This window comes from Taudactylus pleione, unplaced genomic scaffold (assembly GCF_031769625.1).
Source record: "Taudactylus pleione unplaced genomic scaffold, aTauple2 ptg000256l, whole genome shotgun sequence".
NCBI lineage: Eukaryota > Metazoa > Chordata > Amphibia > Anura > Myobatrachidae > Taudactylus > Taudactylus pleione.
Genome location: NW_028284658.1, coordinates 6,530,068 through 6,550,934, shown reverse-complemented (window position 1 = coordinate 6,550,934; position 20,867 = coordinate 6,530,068). Strand labels below are relative to the sequence as shown.

Below are 20,867 nucleotides of genomic sequence, written 5' to 3'. Positions count from 1 at the left end.
TATCACAAAAATTTACTTTCTAGCTAATAATATTTATTTACACATCCAGCTGTTGGAGGTGGAAGCTGGAGTTATTAGAGGTGCAACCTGTGAGCAATATGTCAGGTGACTACCTAAATACATTTATTACAGTGGACAGCACTTAAAATCTTATGCATTTAATATCAGACATATGATTGCCACATTGCATAAAGGAGTCCTGATGGTTGCGGCAGGGATCTATACACTGCACATGAGCAGAAGGGAGGGCGTAAAAAGTTATGCGAGGACATGACTAGGGTATAATCAGAGGATTCGGAAGAGTGGTTTAACCAACATAAAGTGATCGAACCATACAAAATGTTCCCATGCTCCTGCAAAAATGATACCCTGAAATGTGATTTCAGGGTAACTGAAATCACATTTCAGTTACCCTGTTCCTTAAACAAGGAACATTAGGTAAGTAGTTAATGCAGTGGTTCCCAAACTTTTTTGAATCATGGCGCCCTAGAGTATCAGCATTGTTTTCACGGCACTCCTAAGTTTAAGTTTGTTATTGAGAAATTCAGACAAAAATAAGTAAAGTGAAGTAAATTGTGCTGACCTGGTTGTTATGTGGGTGTGGACAAGTTTGTGCTTCCGTTTGTCCACATATTTATATTATATTGGCCATAAATAATTTGATTTGGTTCTGGACCACCAACCTGAGGCACCCCAAGGTGCCACGGCGCACAGTTAGGGAACCACTGAGTTAATCCATATGGGTAGCTACATAGGAATGTTAGATGTGAAATGTTTTTTTTTTTTTAATGGGAAAAGATGATTACGTTGAACACATTCATCTAGGATGTGAAAAAAATTTTGGAAGTCAAGGGGACCAAGGGTGAGCACGGATAGATCTACAAATGTACATTAGAAGTGTAGTTTTCTAACATCAGTCTCAATGGTTTCTCACTCTTCATTGTGCTGCTAACAAAAGTCAATGTAGCTGTATTATTATGAATAAGCAAGTAGTCTGGTCTATGCACAGCTCAGGGAGTATATGTAATCGGGCGCGAGTTCCTTGAACCAGCACAATCTCAGGCATTAAGGTTGTAGATATAAAAAGGCAAAGCCAATAGCTTTGATTGTGCCGGTTCATGGAATTCACACCCTATTATATGGTATAAAATACCCTATATGAGTAAACTGAGCAAGTTATTTCGCCAAGTAAGACCTGTTTACTGACAATTCTGCTGTACCCACCAAGGTAAACTGTCATAGTCTCTGCTCATCCATTGGGGATCTCCATTGACTCCATGGTGGCAGCTCCTTCCCAACATGAGAAACAAGCGTGGTGCGTTTCCAGCAGCAGACGTGCTTAAAAGAAACAGCGAGCTACAAAAAGCTGCGCCAAAATGCAGAATACCCTCTGGGGCCAACCTAAATTTGATGACAAAATACCTTGCTGAGCCTATAGATCTGTGAAACACACAGATGGTAATGTCATAATTTGGCATACAGAGTATGAATCAATCCATTTACTAATAGCTACTTCTATGAAGACAAAGTGCTATATCTCAAAGCACTCAAGCTGGTTCCATGAGTCTGAGAAGGAGTTCAGGGCAATCCAGCGGACTCAATCACCAGATCTCACTCCAATAGAGCACCTTTGTGATGTGATAGATCAATTTGCAGCATGAATGTGCAGCTAACAGACCTGCAGCTAATGTGTGGCTGTATTATGTCAACATGGACCAGAATCTTTAAGGAATGTTTCCACCACTGTGAAGGAATTCAGGCTGTGTCAGGTAAGCAGAATCCTATTAAATAATATAATGGTATCCTTAAAAAAAGTGTCCACTCAGTGTATATGCTAGCAGCAGCTTATGTTTAACTAGTTCGGCAAAGGGTTTTTTGTATGCAATTGAGCACTTGTATTGCAGTGGGATGGAAATAAGAACTCCCAATTAATTTGACATAATTCCCCATCATAGGACCAAATGCACATTCCAGGTAAGAAAGAATTTGAGCCAAATTTTATAATATCGTGTTTACTAAATATATACATGAAACAACATTACTGCTCCGAGAGGTTGTAGCTTTCTGTGTACTTTATAGATCTTTAAGCCTCAGAAAGATGGTGACAGGCACTGTTATCATCCTCAGTGCCAAATAGTGACGCAGGAAAATTAAAATAAAAAACATCCAGAAAAATAAAATTGTGTACCTGTACAACTTGTTTTTAATTGTACATGCTGGTACAAATATATCAGTAATGTCACCATGTCCTTTTCTTCATCCAACAATTAACATTCACTTGAAAATACCCACATTTTACAAGCTGGAAGTGTAGACACGTTTATTCAGTCACAACACAAAATACAGTGCTGCACATGTACCATCACCAAAAGTGCATAATATTGTATCCCAATCTGTTCAAGGAGAACAGTACATATTATAAAACCACATCCCCATCACCTGTATACTAATGAAATACAGCTGCTAGCAGGTTATTATTAGAAGACTTAATAATGCAATGTGTGACAAACATTCCTAATTTGTTTTGCTTATTGAAAAAAAACAACAACTAAACAATGTGTTAAACTGCAAATAAACCTGATCACGCCAGTCTTGGTTATAGGTTTTAAGTATTAATACTTATTTTCAAAACTACATATTTTCTTTGACTATCCTCCAGTGTAAAAGTTTGAAAGGCAGTAATCATGTTTAATTTTAAAAGCAGGTGTTTGATCTAGAAAAGACCTTTGTATTATCACAGATTAAATTTGCTGTTGAAAACCGATTTTCAAGTTTTGCTGCGAGGAATGATGACCAAGTTTTTTTGGAATATGAATTTGGCATATTTTAGCTGCAAAGACAGCATTATCTTCTAAAGTCAGATAGTTATTTCTTTATAAGGTCAGGGAGTAATATTAGAATCCATTCTTCCTGCATTCATGTCAGTATAAGTGCATTAACCTCTTCCATTTACCTCTTTATAATAAGTAACCAAAGGCTTGTAACACAGACAAGCTCACAAAACTTCCTTGGGAAGTATATGATTAAATTAAAACCATTGTGACCTCAGACTGCTTGTTTAACCTATTAAAAAAAAAAAAAAAAAACAAACAACCACAGCATTGCATTATGCAGTAGTAGACACATTAAATTAGCAGCGTATATAAAAATATATATACAAAACACAACATAGAAAAACTACACATGGCAAGAGTTAAGCAATTATGAAGTGTTAAAAGATCCAGCGTCTTTTTCATCTACGGCATTCTGGAACTAGTAGGAGTCCGAACGTGTTCCACGCTATGCCTCAGCAGATTCCAAATGTCTCATATTTGATGGTATCCACATGACATCTCCCGCTTCTGTTTAAGGCTAAGCGTCACCCTTCACCGCTGCAGGCAAAAGCTGTAAAGCATCTTGTTGTTGATTCCTGTCTATTTAATGCAGACCCAACTCCAGGTATAAACCTGGTGATGTTGGAGCTTGCAGGGGCTGTGGGTGACTTCAGCAACAAAACAGGGACGTTAAAAGAACTTTAAAAAAAAAAAGTGTTACATTTACTAAGTATTAAATATTATACCCATTTAAGCACATTTTAACTAGTAGTAATAAGACCTAAAGAGCCAGCAAACATTTTTTTTGGAGCAAGTTCAGGAATCATGCTATAAGGCCACTGACATAAAAGACTCAATCTCCCACTCATCCACTAATACATAAAAATGTTTTTCCCATATTTTAAAAGCCACCCACACCCTCACATATTGGGAGCAAAGCGAACTCCATCACGCAGATTGAGAAGACTGCTGTGCATTACATCTCTTCTCTGCAAGCCATAGCCAAGTGGTGCACAGGTAAAATAAGAATTGGCCAAACGGTTCTTCCTGGAAAGAATGGAAACCATATGATCCAGTTTGGAACGGATAGTAGTGTAATGATACTGACGTTCCTTTGTTAGTTTCTGCAAAGAGTCCCGCATAGGATATTCCATCTGGTGCTGTCCAGCACCTGTGAGGTCTGATGAGCGAATGGAGGTATTTGAGCCGGTGCTAGCAGTAGAAACAGAAGAGGAAGACGAGGAGGAGGAAGTGAATGTGGAAGATGATGTGGACAACCTTGCGGTTGATGAAATTGGTGTACTTTGAGTAAGACCTGTCCCCGTCTCTGGAACATTGGTGGTTTGTGTTGTTGTGGATCTTGAGAACATCACAGTTTGTGTAGAAGCCATACGTGCTGGAACAGATGTTTGAGTGCCAGCAACTGAGGTAGAGACATTTGTCTGGGTGGCTGCATCCGCTCCCTTCACAATCCACTTACCATTCCATGGCTCAGTCTGAGTGGCCATACTCTCTGTCTCCTTGAGGCCAGATATTACTTCACACATTTGCAACCAGTCATCTTCTGAAGCCTTTGCATTAGCACCGGTTCCAAAGTCCTTGTCCCAAAGTGCTCTGTGGTCAGCAGCCATTCTCTTTGGGGTACTGGACACTTTTGCAATATCCAGATGCAGAATATTGCTCAGTAATGTCTTTTTATGTAGTGGTAAATTAGATGGCAACTTATCCATGGATACGTTACGGTTTCGTATAGTAGACAGAAGCTTTGTACTAATTGGTTTGGACTGGGCATAGAGTATCCTAAACTGGAGGTCAAATTTCTCCACTACTTGACCAGATAATACAAGCATGTTACTACTATTAAGCTTACCATCCATCCAGGTAAAACTGTGGAAAGATGAAGGAACATATTTAGTATAAGACAGTATATTACTACAATTCCATCTATACGATATCCAACTGCCCATATAAAACAATAAGGTTTGCCACAAAAGGTGACTCTAGTCTATTGCTCCAAGTAATAACATCTATGGCCAAATTAAATACCAAGTACCCATAAAGGGCCACCCCCCCAAAAACAAAGCCTCACCCCTTCTTGCACAAAGGGGGTCTATGTACGAAGCCTTGGAGAGAGGAAAGTGAATGGAAATAAACCACTAACCAATCAGCTCTTAACTGTCACTTTACAGACTGTTTGAAAAATGACAGGAGCTTTAGGCTTAGTACATAGGCCCCTAAATATGATACTTCATCACAAGCTATTGTATAGTGTCCAGTTAATGCTCTCCGTTATAAAAGAGTCCATGAAGATGGTCATTTTGCCAACTGGTACAAGGTAAATGTATGGTATATTTGCAGCTCAAGGCATGGGCCGTGCCCAGTTGCAAATTGAATGTCTGTCTATTAGGTAGAGAAAATAAAATCACATAGTATACATACACAAAGATTACATTGATTACTCATGGTCAGCAACCTCATTTTGTACACACACACACACACACACACGTATACACACACACACACACACACACACACACCTTTTCTAGGGCCAATTTGCTCATATTCATTAAAGGAGTGAAAAATACGACAACTTAGTGGCAAATCAATTGGCAAGGATTTCTAGCAGTTTTAAAACTGAAAAGCACTTTAAATAGTCTTCTCTTTGTAGCAATCATCCCCATCTGCTTTACTCTTGTAAAACAATGAACTATACGGTCATATTTGTACAAAACAAACATTGTAATTCTAAGGCTTGGACATAACAAAAACAATGTCTTGTTATGGCACATATGCCAATACCACACCTGTAACTTCCTGTAGCAACCTTCACCCCATCCACAAGTAGAAACTTCTCACGGGCTTTTCCAACAATCTTTGCACCAGATCTGGTGTAGTAATTATTGCCAGTTAGTGTTCGGACCCTCATCAGCTGGGAAAGCAGTACATAAATGAACTAATGAATATTTGCCATGTAGATTCATAGAGATCCACTAAAGTGGTAGTTTAAAGAAAAAAAAAAAAAGCCTACAAAGAGCGAATAAAAAGTAGAACACATACATAAAATACTAGATCAATTGCGACTAAGGGGCCTATGTATTAATAATAACGACACTGATGAAATTAAGGATCCATATCGCAGGGTATATTTTCATTTTTAATTAAAATATCCCCGCTATGTACTGAGGGGAACTCACAAGGACAGTGGTTAAGGTAACAGCTGTCACATCTCGGCACACTGTGGTATTCACAGAAGTGAAAGACTTCTCCGGGGGAAGATAACACTGCAAATGCACACAGTAAGCTTCTGCCGTCGGCCGGAAGCTACTGCAGAGAGAAAGATCGGAAGATCTCTCTTCTGCTCCTAAACCTCCACAGGCTTAAAGCAGTTTACACCATCTAAAGATGGTGTAAACTGCCAGGGCCAAACTCCGAAAAGGTCATATCATAGTCCCCGTTGATAATAATGAGGGCTGCGATCTTTAGTGCTAATTACCACTTTGCCAGAGATTTCTGTGAAGTCTCCTGCATTGTGTCATTAGGACATAGCTACAATACATACAATTATGCAGAAACTGCAGTTTCTACATGAATTTATGTTAAAAAACACAAGCTTGATACATACGCAAGTCTTACAGCATCAGACACACATAATGTATGCCATGAATTACATTCTAAAACCTTGGATGATAACATTGGTCTCCCTTATATACCTGTTCAGTTTCTATGGAAATCCCAAGATTTTGGCACATGGTGAGAAAGTGTGGCAGTTGTGACTCATCAAGTAAGATGTAAACTGGGACCTTGCGTTTTTTGCAAACTTCATGAATATCGCGAAATATGTCATTATCTGTGAAGCAATCCATGACCACTGCAATAACCTGTGGAAAGAGATAAAGGGCAAATATTTAATCACATGTAACAAGCACCATGTCCATTTCTACCATTGCTATTTGTAGGTTGCCATTCTTTGCCACACATAGGGGCGGATTCAGTTGATTCATAGCAAGTTTTGCTGATGCATCTTACATTTCTTCACACTGCACAGTGTACATAACTAGGGGCAGTGTGGAGGCTCAGATGCTTCTCCACTTACAGGTGAAGGGGCTTAGCTGGGTTGAAACAGGGCATTCACCCTTGGCAGAGAGTGTAGCAAAGGCATGTTGGTGGTATTGAGAGCGCTACGCAGAGTTGTGCATGTACATAATTACTCCTGGTTTCATACGGATCCTTTGCACAGAGAATAGAGCTGGTGCAAATGCACATGGGTGATGGGCAACAAACCAAGCAAGCCAACCAGCCACAAAGATGCTTACAACTCTGAATAGACACTTGCTTGAAGATAAATAAGATAGATAAAATTGTGAGAAAAAGTACCAACCAATCAGCGCAACAGTTTATAACTACAGCCTGTAATTAGAAGCTGATTGGTTAGCACTTTATCCCCCACAATTTTAGATCTCTCTCCAAACTTTGATAAATACCCCCTAAAATGTCAGAACACAAAACAAAACATGTAAATGTGCTGTGAGGATTGTCTTACATGAAGGCATATTCATAAAGAGTGATAACCTTGTATGGTGGGTAAACAAATATCAGTTCTACTATCTAATAAACATTGAATTGGTTGTCAGATACCGGCTGTTTTACAATGACTGAAAAAAAAAAAAAAAAAAAGTGTATTAAGCATAAAAGTTGATGTGCATTGACAAAACTTAGAACAGTCCAGACTTGCTTTGAGGCTACAAAGTGCAAACATAGATTTCTCTCATGTGAATATACATTTAGGAGACGCAGATATCTCCCATCCAGAAAACATTCATCCTTCAAACCAGGTATTGGAGGCAACAGGTGAGCAGAAGGAATGTAGGTGGTCACACACAAAAACAAGCCTAGACACAGGATAAATGATGTTGCAGGAATCTTGTTGATTGAGGGATGTATTTTCAGCTGAATCTGCAGACCCTCAAGGGGTCTAACTAATGTTTATGCTACACTAACCACGTGCAGGGTATAATGTTAATCAGAAAATGCAGAAATAGCCTAGAGGATTTAACTATTAAAACAGTGAAAGTAGGAGTCTCAGGTTCCTTTGCCAGAATTTTCAAAATCTTGATTACTTGGGGAACACAACATTGGGTATTGGTTTAGATCAGTGGTTCTCAAACTCAGTCCTCAACCCCACACAGGTCATGTTTTGCAGGTCACCCAGCTGGTGCACAGGTGTATTAATTACCTACTACCACATTTTAAAAGATCCACAGGTGGAGACAATTATTTAACTTGTGATTCTGTGAGGAGACCTGGAAAACATGCACTGTTTGGGGTCCTGAGGACCAAGTTTGAGAACCTGTGGTTTAGATTTTGGATAGGAAAGTTAGAAGCTTAACAGTAGTATTAAAGCAACAGATTTTCATTCTCAACTCAGTATGTTAGAACATAATTAATAGAATTAAGTACAGTGCACTGAGTTGTGCTTTGACGCAACAGAGAAAAAAAACAAACAAAAAAAAAAAAAAAACAACTTGTCAACAAACTCCCCATCACCAGATGTATGTCCTCCCACTCCCAGTGTAGTGCAAACCAGTAACCATAACAATATTGAAATAACGACACTAAAAAGTGCATACACACGTAAAGATTTTCTCTGTCCAACCATCCAACTAGTTGATTGGTTGGAATGAAAATCTGGTGAGGTATGAAAGCAAATTACAATCAGCAATTTCCTCCCAAATGCCAGAAAATGGACAAAAACTGTTTGAACAAATTATTTTGATCAAACATTTAACAAACTTGTCTGAACAACCATTTTCATCTAAGAAACACACAAAGTATTCCCCCAGCACACTGAATGAAATCAGCAATAAGATTTGAAAAACTACATGGTGGTAGATAATTCAGAGATCTCAGTTGCATATATTTGCAAAGATATGGCTAAGCCTCCGGGCCGCGTCACGGTGTCTCTGATACCGGAGGTCCCCATCACTTGGTCAGAATCTGGGGTGTAGATGACCAAGTGATAGGGACCTCCGGTGGTTTCTTGTATAGGCTAACCCCTCCCTTACATGCACCTGAGTGATATTACTGAAGTGATTGAGCAGCTTCCAACTTGTATGACCATTTTCATCTGTTTTCTGGCATTTAGGAGCAAATTGCTGATCATCAGTTGCTCCCATATGTTACCAGATTTTCATTCCAACCAATCAACTCGTTGGATGGTTGGACAGAAAATCTGTGTGTATGCAGCATTAAACTTGCTTAAGGGGAAAGGAAGGTCAGCTTTTATTTATTTTCCTATTTAAAACTATAAATGGCTATTTAAACTAGCAGATACTAAAAAATGCCAACAATGCTAAGTGACTGAGGAAAGGACAGATAAAGAATGGTGGCACCGAAAGAACAGCCCCACAATGCAAGAGCCACCAACTGTCACTCCATACTTGACCCGTACCAAAATGGGAGGCGGCCAGCCAGCCCATTACCGCGCCCAAGGTATCCACCTCCCGCCCCAATGACACAACATGAGCTCACCTGGAGCGATGGTACGGGCAACAAACCAAAGGAAGAGGACTTAAACTGGCTGCTAGAGCAATCTCCCTGAAATGTCCCCGAAACCCCACCCCCCAGCATCCTTCCTATAGGCTGACCCAATTCACCCCATCCTCTATAACTGCCTAGTGACAAAAACTTAACCCTCTATAGCCCGTAGTCAGACATACTGGCTCGGGTGTTTAACTTCTTGCATATGAAATGCACTCAGTCTTAAAGATTATTTTATTTGTGAATTAGTGACCAGCCCCGGCTTCACACGGGAACAGTTCTATCTCGCCACAGCCCCCTGCATCTCATAACTACCTACACCATTGTCGCCATAGTCCCCTGCATCGCACAACAGCCTCCTGCATTTCACCAAAGCATCCTATATTTCACCACAACCCCTTGCATCTCACAACAGACCCCTGCTTCTCACTTCTTCTTACCACAGGCCTCTGCATCTCACCAGTGTCACCATAACCCCCACTGCTGCTGACCTGCAGCTGGCTGGGGCCCGGTCCCTGGGATGTGCTGAGAAGGGTAGGAGTATCACGTATGAGATTTGTATTGCAGCTACCTTAAGTATTATAAGCAGCATGTCCCCCTGGGGCTGGGGGCACCTGTGCATATTCCCACAGCCTCCATACAAACTCTCCCCAGCTGCTGAACATGGCGATCAGCAATGTCCTCTTTTGCACAAAGCACCCTGTATTTCCAATGCTTCCTCACTGTGATGCTCCTGTCAGAACAGCGCTGACTTCCATGGGAGGTGCCTCCTGTTCACCAAGGGAGGGTGGAGGAGTGGTGGCCAGAGTCCGCCTGCAGATTCAGAGCAGGGATAGACATCAGAATCTGATGGTAACTAACCATCGATGCTTTTGTTCCAATGGTAGTATTTGTACCATTTGATGGTGGAGGTCCGATGTTTAATACCATCAAATGGAAGTCATTTGATGGTTGTTTCGATTTGATTCAATTCCGGATAGCTATGCCTCCCCTGGCTCCTGTGACTGCATCAGGGCATATTCATGGGTTCTTTGGAGGCTGTCTCTGAGTCTGCCTCAGACATGATCCTTCTCACTCCCTCCCCTCTCTAAGCTGCTGCTAAGGAACAGGGCAAATTGCTAGCTCGGATTGGCTTTCCCTTTGCGGCTTCAGCTTGGTGCAAAATTAAATTTTTTTTTCTGTGACTACGACCAAAACGATGGTCGGGGCACAGATAGTTAATATCGACCATGCATGCAGGCCAACCTGGTCGATATCGACCAGGTTAGCCTGGTTACTATAGGAACCCTCGATAGTTGATCGAGGGTCGTTATAGTAGTTGGGGGAATGGTGCATGTGCTGGATGCTCGATAATGATCATCCAGCACATGGATGACGATCAGACAACGATATCTGATCTGACCGTGTGTATGCACCATAAACCTTCCTTGACAATGCTGTATAGGATAGTGAAAACTCCATCAAAATCCGTCCAGTGGTTCAAGAGATTAACCCAAACAAACACACAGGCCCCCAAAACCGGGAACTTTATTACATAGTGATAAAAAAAAACAAAAAAACCCCTCAGGCACACATTTTATAACCAGGTAAAATATGAGATATGGTAAGAACTTACCCTTGTTATCGCTATTTCTACGAAGTCCATAGGGTTCCACAGGATACCTTGGGGTATAGGTGTGACGTCAGTCGCAGGGCACCAAAGAGTTAAGCTTTCAGCCTCCCAGGATGCACTAGGTCCCCCTCCTATACCCCGCCCCCGGGCCAAGGCACCTCAGTTAGTTACCAAGCCATAGGCCGGAGGAGGAGAAGGAAGAGAGAGAACAAAGATCTGGACACATACAAGAATCACATTCTCACCAGAGGGAGACGGAAAACCGGTGACCAGAGCAAAGCCCATCTGCAGCACAGGTGCGACAGGGCGGGAGTCCTGTGGAACCCTATGGACTTCGTAGAAATAGAGATAACAAGGGTAAGTTCTTACCATATCTCATATTTTCTACTTCAGGGTCCATAGGGTATCCACAGGATACCTTGGGGATGTCCCAAAGCAGTATCCTTTAAGGGTGGGGACGCTCCTGTGCAAAAAGGAGAATCCGCCGCCCGAAGGAAGCATCCTGAGAGGCGAAGGTGTCAAACCTGTAATACCTCACGAAGGTATGGACAGAAGACCACGTAGCAGCCTTGCAGATCTGAACTGCCGAGGCACCACGTCGAGCTGCCCACGAAGGACCCACAGACCTAGTGGAATGAGCCTTCAGAGAAGGAGGGACCGGTAGGCCTTCATGAAGATAAGCTTCAGAAATAGCCATACGGATCCAGGCTGCCAAAGTTTGCTTTGAAGCAGGCCAACCCTTTTTACGGAAGCCAAAGAGGACAAACAAAGCGTCCGACTTCCTAAACGAAGAAGTGCGGTCAACATAAGTCCTTAAGGCCCGCACAACATCCAAAGAGGCCTCACCCACGGAAAGACCCGGTGAGTTAAAGGCCGGAACAACTATTTCCTCGTTAATATGAAACTGGGAAACAACTTTGGGAAGAAACTCGGGCCGAGTGCGGAGCACTGCCCTGTTCCCATAAAAAACCAAGAAAGGGGGTCTACAAGAAAGAGCCCCTAACTCAGAAACACGTCTGGCCGAAGCAATGGCCAGAAGGAAAACAGTCTTAGCTGTTAGCCATTTAAGATCCACTGAGCCCAGTGGTTCAAACGGCGGTCCTTGGAGAGCCCTCAGGACCACAGCCAAATCCCAAGGCGCCACAGGTGGAACAAAGGGCGGCTGAATGCGGAGAACACCCTGCATAAAGGTGCGCACATCCGGGATTGTAGCAATCCTACGGTGAAACCAGACAGATAGGGCCGAAACCTGTACCTTCAAAGAACCAAGGCGAAGCCCATGATCTAGTCCCGCTTGCAGGAAGGCGAGAATCCGAGACACACGAAACTCCCGCGGTGCATAACCTCTCGGTCGACACCACTGGAAGAACGTATGCCACACGTGATGGTATATCCTCGCGGAAGACGGTTTCCGAGCTCGTAACATGGTACGCACCACAGAGCTGGAAAACCCCCGGGACCTCAGCATGGCCGTCTCAACAGCCACGCCGTCAAAGACAGCCGAGTCAGGTCCGGGTGAAGGCAAGGACCCTGAGACAGAAGGTCCGGTCGTAGCGGCAACCGCAGAGGAATGTCCACGGACAGACCCTGAAGGTCTGAGAACCAGTGCCGTCTGGGCCACGCGGGAGCTATCAACAGGAGCGTCCCTCCTTCCTGTTTGAATTTCCGGATTACCCGTGGAAGAAGGGAGACCGGAGGGAACAGGTATGCGAACCGGAACGTCCACCGGACGGACAGAGCATCCACCAGAGACGCCCCTTCGTCTCTTGTGCGAGACCCGTACACCGGCAACTTGTTGTTGTGCCGGGACGCCATGAGGTCGATTTCTGGAAGACCCCACCTGTCCACCAGTAGTTGAAAAACGTCCGGGTGCAGGGACCATTCCCCCGGATGAACGTCCTGGCGACTTAGAAAGTCCGCCTCCCAATTGAGCACTCCCGGGATGAAGACCGCTGATATGGCCGGAAGATTGCGCTCCGCCCAAACCAGGATCCGAGAGACCTCTACGAGAGCCGCCCGACTGCGAGTTCCTCCTTGCCTGTTTATGTAGGCCACGGTGGTAGCATTGTCCGACTGGACCTGCACCGGGCGACACTGGAGAAACCGCTGTGCCTGCTGGAGAGCATTGAAGACCGCACGGAGTTCCAAGATATTTATTGGAAGCTCCGCTTCTGTCGGCGTCCACCTGCCCTGGAACAAGTGTGGACCCGAAACTGCTCCCCAGCCCCGAAGACTGGCGTCCGTTGTCAACAGGACCCAATTTGGAACCCAGAACGGACGTCCCTTGTTGAGGTGGGTCGTCTGTAACCACCACGTAAGGGACAGGCGAACCTCCTGGGTGAGCACAATCGTCTGGGACTTCAGAGACTGAGTCAGCCCGTTCCACTTGGACAGGATCAGGTGCTGCAGAGGTCTGGAGTGAAACTGGGCGTATTCCACCATGTCGAACACCGACACCATGGAGCCCAGTAACCTCATCGCCGAGTGTAAGGACACCCGGCGGCTGTGCAGACAACTGCGCACCCTTGACTGTAAAGCAGAGATCTTGTCCTCCGTCACGAAGATCCTTTGCTGTCCCGAGTCCAATAAGGCTCCAAGATGCAGAATCCTCCGAGACGGGATTAGAGTGGACTTCTGCCAGTTGATTAGCCAGCCGTGCCGTTGCAGCAGTGCAATAGTCAGGTCCAAGTGGCGTAACAGGAGCTCTGGAGATCCTGCCACCAATAACAGGTCGTCCAAATACGGCAACATGCGGACTCCCTGCAGCCGCAGAGAAGCCGCCATGACCGCCATCACCTTGGTGAAAACACGTGGTGCTGTTGCCAGGCCAAAAGGTAACGCCCGAAACTGGAAGTGGTCGCTGCTGATTGCAAACCTGAGGAACTGTTGATGGCGCCAAAGAATAGAGACATGCAGGTAAGCGTCCTGTATGTCCAATGACACCAAGTAGTCCCCAGGTTCCAGCGCCAGAATGATGGACCGTAGGGTCTCCATCCGAAACTTCGGGACCCGCAAAGACTTGTTGAGTGCTTTGAGGTTGAGAATCGGACGATATGACCCATTGGGTTTCTGTACCAAAAATAGATTTGAATAGAAACCCTGGCCCCTCTGGGAGAATGGAACCGCCACTATAACTCCAGCCTGGAGCATAGTGTGCAATACCTTCCGCAGCTCCGTAGCCTTGTTCCGGTCTGATGGGAGACCCGTGGTGAAGAAGCGAGCCGGGGGTCTGTGCCGGAAGGAGAGGGCGTATCCGTGGGAAACCACCTCCAGAACCCAAGTGTCTGTCGTAGTGGTCGACCAACACTGGGCGAACTGTAGCAGGCGGCCTCCCACCCTGGGATCCCCCAAAGGGAGGCCCGGACCGTCAGGCCGCAGGCTTGTCATCTGGCTTGGGGGCCGGACGTCTGGTACTCCATGCCTGCTTCCGGGGCTTGACCGATTTCTTAGGGCCAGCCTGTCGAGGAAACGACTGTGGTTTGGGCCTGCCCTGGGCCCTAGATGACCGAAAGGACGATGGTCCCGAACCAGAAGGAGCAGCGGCCGACGGGAGACAGGCAGATTTGGCTGCCGCCAGCGTGGCCACAATCTTATCCAGATCCGGACCGAAGAGAACTTCTCCGGTAAACGGCAACGCTTCCAGACCTTTCTTGGAATCTGCGTCCGCCTTCCAGGATCGCAGCCACAAGGTGCGACGAGCAGCTGCCGCTGCTGAAGAAATTCTAGACACCAGAGTACTAATGTCTAGAGCCGCCTCGTTGATGTAGGTGGCCGAATCACGGAGATTGCCAATCAACTCCGCCTGATCGGCCGGACAGTCGGATTCAAAAGAAGCCTCTAATGAATCCGCCCAGCGCTCCATCGCTCTGGCAACCCAGCAAATGGCCATAGCCGGCCGTGCTGCCCCCCCTGCAAGGGAATAAGCGGACTTCAGGCAGATTTCTACCTTGCGGTCCGTAGCATCCTTAAGGGAGGACATGGATGGCATCGGCAATGTGGCACTACGGACAAGACGGGTCACGTGAGAATCCACCTGTGGAGGGGATTCCCACTTCGCAAAATAATTATCCGCGAACGGATAAGCCACCGCCAGACGTCTCTGCGGCTGGTATCTTTTGCCAGGTTGTTTCCACGCCTCCTCTAAATGGTCCACCAACTGACCCGAAAGAGGAAAGACTGTGGCATCGCCCTTCACATCTTTGAAAAAGGCATACTTAGATTTAGCCGCTGGGGGAACTTCGTCCTCAATCACCAAGGCTGTGCGGACCGCCCGAATAAGTCCAGGAATATATACTTTGGACTTAGCATCAGCGTCCTTAGTATGGAGAGGTTCCTGATCGTAAGGATCTAGAATCTCCCCATCATCAGACGTCCCTTCGTCATCCTCATAAGGAGCGGACAGAGACGCCACCGGCCTTTTATGAGACCGCATCACAGACTCCCCTTGCAACACATCCGACAAGTGCTGTACAGAACTCGTCAGGGAGTTAACCCACGCTGGCTCCTGAGAACCCGGGAGCGGGGAAATAGGGAGACTGTGGGGTACCACCAATTGTCGTGGGAACCCCTGCATGGGTGACGACACCACAGACTGCTGGGACAAACCCATCGGAGTAAACGCGGGCTGCGGAGCTAACTGGCCCACTAAAGCTGTTAACGCCTGAGCGAAACAAGCCCAGGGCGGCTCCTGTACCGGTGCTGTAACCGTAATAGGCCGCGCCATGGACAAACACTGCCGGCAAAGGCCCTCCGCGCTACCCTCCCCCTCCGCTAACGGTACTTTGCACGTGGTACACTGTAGCCGGAGGGGAAAATCACTTTCAGACATGATGGCACCACGTATGTGACCTCTCTCACCAATTAAGTATTAAATAGGCGAGAGACCACCCTGCAGCACCGCACCGCAAGGGCTTTAGCAGAAAGAACAGGGACAGTAATAAAGCTGACAGTTTAGAGAAGAAAAGATTACAGGCAGCAGCGCTAGCACAGTCACATACAATGCAGAAAAATAACAATTCCTGCACTAACAGCGCTGATCACTCAACTACACAGACACAGGGCCTGGTAGGACACAGCGCTGCATACACAGACCTGACCACAGCGGAGGAGAGGTATGCGGGGGGACCCAGACCACGATGCTTCCGTCCAGCGCTTCCAGCAGCGTTCACCATGCGTTCTGGAGAAGATGGCCGCCGAGGAGCAGAGAGGAGGCTGGCCTGGGGGAGGAGCGCTGCCACAGGACCAGTCGGCAGCATGCAGAGAGGGCTGTGTGCAGCGGGGGAGGCGCCGGCTGTGAGACAGGGAAGGCGCGCTCCCCTGGCATGCATTTAACCCCTGGGACGCCGCAGTGCTACCGCTCTGCTGCGGTCCGCTGTCCCAGGGGGTAGTGGAAGCGCAGGTTGGTCGCCTGGCTCCACGCTGCAGCCAGTCCCCAGGGAGCCCCCTGCCTGGGGACTTAGGACCATGTGATCAGCGGGGACCCACCGCGGGACCCCGTTGCTTACCTCTGTCCCCCTTGAATCCGGCCATGGTCCGGAGCATCTGGGGTCACCGCTAGCTGTGACCCCAGACGCCCACCAGCATCCCCGGATCAGTACCGGCGTTCTGGTACCGGCGGGGTGTAGGGAAGACAGCATGGACATCAGGACTGACTGTCCATGCTGTTCATCCAGTTGTGCAGCCACAGCTGCATGAAGAATAAGCTTCAGGGGCTCTTCTAGCCCCCACTCCAACAGGTGCACCCGACTCCGGCCGGGCACCAAACTAAACTGAGGTGCCTTGGCCCGGGGGCGGGGTATAGGAGGGGGACCTAGTGCATCCTGGGAGGCTGAAAGCTTAACTCTTTGGTGCCCTGCGACTGACGTCACACCTATACCCCAAGGTATCCTGTGGATACCCTATGGACCCTGAAGTAGAAAATACAGATAATGATGATGTGTGGCATAGGTCTCCCATCTCTCTTAATTTCTGCCATATGTCACTTCAAATAAGAATCATGTGTCCCATGTCCCTTCACCTCTCCTTCGTGCGTCCCATAGCAATTTATGACAGGGCTGCAGTGGAGCAGAGTAGTGCAGGTAACAATTTAAGTAAATAAAATAAACAAACACAATAAGGGGAACTTTGGGTGCGAAAAGCTGCTGTAGGTGAGCACAAAGGCTGCACATGAGAAGTATGGCATTTCCAAGCCAAACAGTTCACTGCAAAATTCTGACTTTTGCATCAAACTGAGAAATGCTTAATCCCTCAACTGTTGCAGAATTACCTGTCAAAGCATGCACAGAACCATTTACTGAGAGTGCATGCTGCCAGTCAACAGCTGCCATCACATGTTGGAATATGAATTTCCATTAGTAAGATTTTTTTATTTATAAGGTTTAATTGAACAAGCCATCCCAAATCCCTATTAACAGCTTTAATATAACATTTTCTTTATACTTCATCATAATTTAGTGGGGAATTCATCTATTTTCATAAACCCAAAAATACTAGAAAAAGTAAAAGTAATGGTTTGAAAATGTGTCAGTCCATTACACAGCAACCTCTCGAGTGGCAAGTTGTTGAGGTATTCTCTATAGGCATGGACATCGAAAATTGATGTATTGTGGTCAATATTTTTTTTCCTGTCATGAATGGTTAAGTGTCAAGGTCTTAACCTTAGTTTCTCTTGGAAAGGGTGGGGACATGCATCCCCCAACCACTCTACACTCTCCAGTAAAGGCTTCAACCAAGTGCTAACTGGGATGGATTTTGGAAAGTCTGAAAGGGTCCTTAAAAAAAAAAAAAAAAAAAAAAAAATAGATAGATAGATCTATCTATCAAAACCCAGGTTGAGCGACCCAGCATTTCAACAAACCCAGGTTGGTTACAAGTGTTGGACCCGGTTCAAGGTGCAGTGTAAATGGGGAACCCGGGTTATCCAGCCTGGGACCCATTTACAGTACAGGAAAAGCTGGCACTTGGAGCTGAACTCATCACCAAGCGCAGGAACTGCTACAGTCTGCAGGGATATAGGCAACCTGGGAATAAGCTGCCTGTGCCGGGTCGCATCCAGGTTGGACCTGCATTCAAAATCACAGGTGCAACCCAGGCTCTTTATCTGAAAGGGGTATTACAGTACCCCCCCCCCCATTTACTTAATAAGAGGGGGGGGGGGGGATTAAATTGAACATTATGTTAAATAGCGCCAGGAATTAGCTCCTGGAACTAGCCAAGTGTCCCCATTGCACCCTGCACTTACATCGGGAGATGCCGGTTACAGTGTCTTACGCCGGGTGTTAAATCTGAGAATGCAGATTACGTGACTCAAGTGCAGGCCTCGATGCTGTTAGTACACACGTGGCACTAGCAATTGGGTATCTGCTAGCACCTCAGGCAGGTGCATGAAGAAATACTCTAGTCAGGGTTAACAGCACAGCAATTAAATAGCTCCGGGAACTCATTCTCGGCACTATTCAGCATTGGGTTCAATTGAATTCCACCCCCTAAGTGCGCAAGTTTATGTTGCCACTGCGTTAAAGGTAGACAATGGCATCGCATCTCGCTCCCAGCTCAAGTTTACCAATTTTTTGGGGCTGCAAAAAATTGAGCAAATTTAGGCTGCCATAAAGCGCTGCCGCGCTAACTCACACCGCGACAGGACTCACTGCTAATTGGATTGACCCAAATGTTTATTTTGGGTATTCAGTTAGCAGAACTGATATCATGACTGATATATCCCTGAATACAGTATTAGCAGCAGGTGCCCATGGCATATCAGTTGCACTGGCATTTAAAACATTTTCTGTAAATATCAGGAAAACTAATGTTCAAGTTATGAATTGGACAGTTGCTAAGCCAAGCCATCTTCAAAGCAATTGTAATCGCATATTGATTGATTTATTAAGCAAGGTTTATATGGCCATCAGATTAGTATGTTCTCAAGCATCTGTGAGAACAATTTCAACTGAAGAAGCCTCAAAAAGGAACATGGCTTGGTTATTCAGTGCACCCACCTGAATATTGGACTGGTTTTGCATCGTGTATAAATTGCAGCAATAATTCAGGAAGTTTCAGAACACAATGAGTTATTAGTAAAGGGTAGGGTGTGCATATGAGCATTTAATGGTACAGGAAAGATGTAATTTAATAAAAACAAACGTTTAAGGTTTAAAATACAACACAAGCTATTAGAGTGGAAGCAGAGATCTAACCTGCCCAAACAGAACTACTATACATTCTACTGAGGTTTATGGGTAGACAATATAATGCACTGGACTGAAAGATTACTATAACATGCCGTGCAGGAGGGGTAATAACTTGTACATAAATTATACTGATTAGAATAGACCCTTCCACTCATACTGCCATCCTTTAGCTCTTATACAGTTGGAGATTGTCACCCCGCCTCTTCCCCGGTTAGTGGGCACAGCCAAGTAAGCTTAGATGTATCCCCCTTTTTGATTATATATTTGCAGCTTCTTATTAACTGACATTAGAACATCCGGGATTCATAGGTTGCTTAACGTTTAACTGCTTTATGAAATGCCTTTTACCCCGGTGCTCATACCCGCGCCTGCCAGCTCTATGCTGCCCACCTGCCCGACGTACACCCACCTCCCGGGCGGTTCTTATCAGAGCTCGGGCCGCCTCTTTGCAGCTGTAGATGGTCTCCCCGTAGCCAGGCTGGAAGTGCACCTCTACACGAGTGGCACCGCGGTATGAGCCAGCGCTGAAGGCCGGCCACCCAAGCTCCAGCAGCGGCGGCTCCACGTCCGAGATTTCGGGGAAATAAGTGATGGAGGAACAGTCCACCGAAGCCGACACGGACACTTCGTCCTCCCCGCATTGGAGAGAGGCTGCAGAGTTCAGAATCTCCCCGACCTCCAGCTCGGAAAGGAAATCAGGTACCCGCTCTCGCTTCAGGAACCCTCGCAGCGCCTCTGGACCCCCGGACACCAACTCTTCTAGTGCCAGGCGCTGGGCCTCGCTGTACAAGTCCGGGGGAGGCACGGGGGGCCTCCTGGAGCCCAGGGAGAAATCATCAAGGCACTGGGACAAATTGGCCATGGCTGACAAGTCCTGGTATCCCAGTAGCCACGCACACAGTCACACTAAAGACTACCACCCTCACCTGCGTTACTTATAGGGTATTTAAATACAAACAAACCCGGGGTGGTAGCCGATTGGCCGAAATAACACGCCCCGACCAATGGCAAGCCAGGAAACTCAGCACGCCCATATTTTTAGTGGCAAAGAGGAGGATAGGGCTGGGGATACAGAACATTACATTATAGTGACAGGATTCTCTGATTGTCGAGGTACTTTCACCTTTTACTGTGCACTGTCTGCTGCTCGTGTGTACGCTGTGGCTGTGCTGTGTGTATACAGTGCAGGTGTCAGACGTCAGCGACTGCTATTCCACTGTTGCTTACTGTATATAGTTGTTATTATTATATATAGAACAGTTATGTACATGGAGGGAAGCATAGAGTGGCTTCTATGTTTTATATATTCTTTACCTGTGTAAGTTATAGCGGCCTATGGGGTTTACATTTTTAGTAAACTAATCCGTATTATATCATGAACTATATAGTTCAATTACACTGTTGTTCCCTTTTTATTTGTATAAAAGGATTTTTAAGTTCATGGTGATAAGCAAAAAATTAAATATCATCAATAATAAGTTTATAGATTCAGAGGCGTAACTTCATCCCAGTCATCCGGAGGAAAGATAGATGTTAGCGCCCCCCAAGACGACTCTCCAACATTGTAAAACCAACGACACACCCTTAACAACCCTATGAAAATGAGTTGTATCGTGCAACGCAGTACTACCCATCCAGTTGCAGCCCATTTCCTGCTACCCTGTTACTGCTCACATTAACCTATTGATGCAGGTCCATTCAACTTTCGACTGCTAATTT

General features: G+C 45.8%; 1 protein-coding gene across 1 annotated transcript; it reads right to left on the bottom strand.

Annotated features, from left to right (window-relative positions):
* Nucleotides 1-2,180: 2,180 nt before the first annotated feature.
* SACK1D (scaffolding CK1 anchoring protein D) lies at nt 2,181-20,057 on the bottom strand. The gene is made up of 4 exons (XM_088480623.1): nt 19,558-20,057; nt 6,524-6,691; nt 5,618-5,742; nt 2,181-4,700 (listed from the first exon to the last, which is right to left on the bottom strand). Exons 1-4 carry the CDS (start codon nt 20,008-20,010, stop codon nt 3,734-3,736), a joined length of 1,713 nt encoding a protein of 570 aa, XP_088336749.1. The 5' UTR covers nt 20,011-20,057; the 3' UTR covers nt 2,181-3,733.
* Between the last annotated feature and the right edge of the window lie 810 nt (nt 20,058-20,867).

Excerpts from the sequence above, each read along its gene's own strand:
- SACK1D (XM_088480623.1), bottom strand. The coding sequence starts at position 20,010 with ATGGCCAATTTGTCCCAGTGCCTTGATGATTTCTCCCTGGGCTCCAGG. Across the intron at positions 6,692-19,557 it reads TGATAAGAACCGCCCGGGAG|GTTATTGCAGTGGTCATGGA; the intron begins GTGGGTGTACGT and ends CTCTTTCCACAG. Across the intron at positions 5,743-6,523 it reads TTTCCATAGAAACTGAACAG|CTGATGAGGGTCCGAACACT; the intron begins GTATATAAGGGA and ends CTGCTTTCCCAG.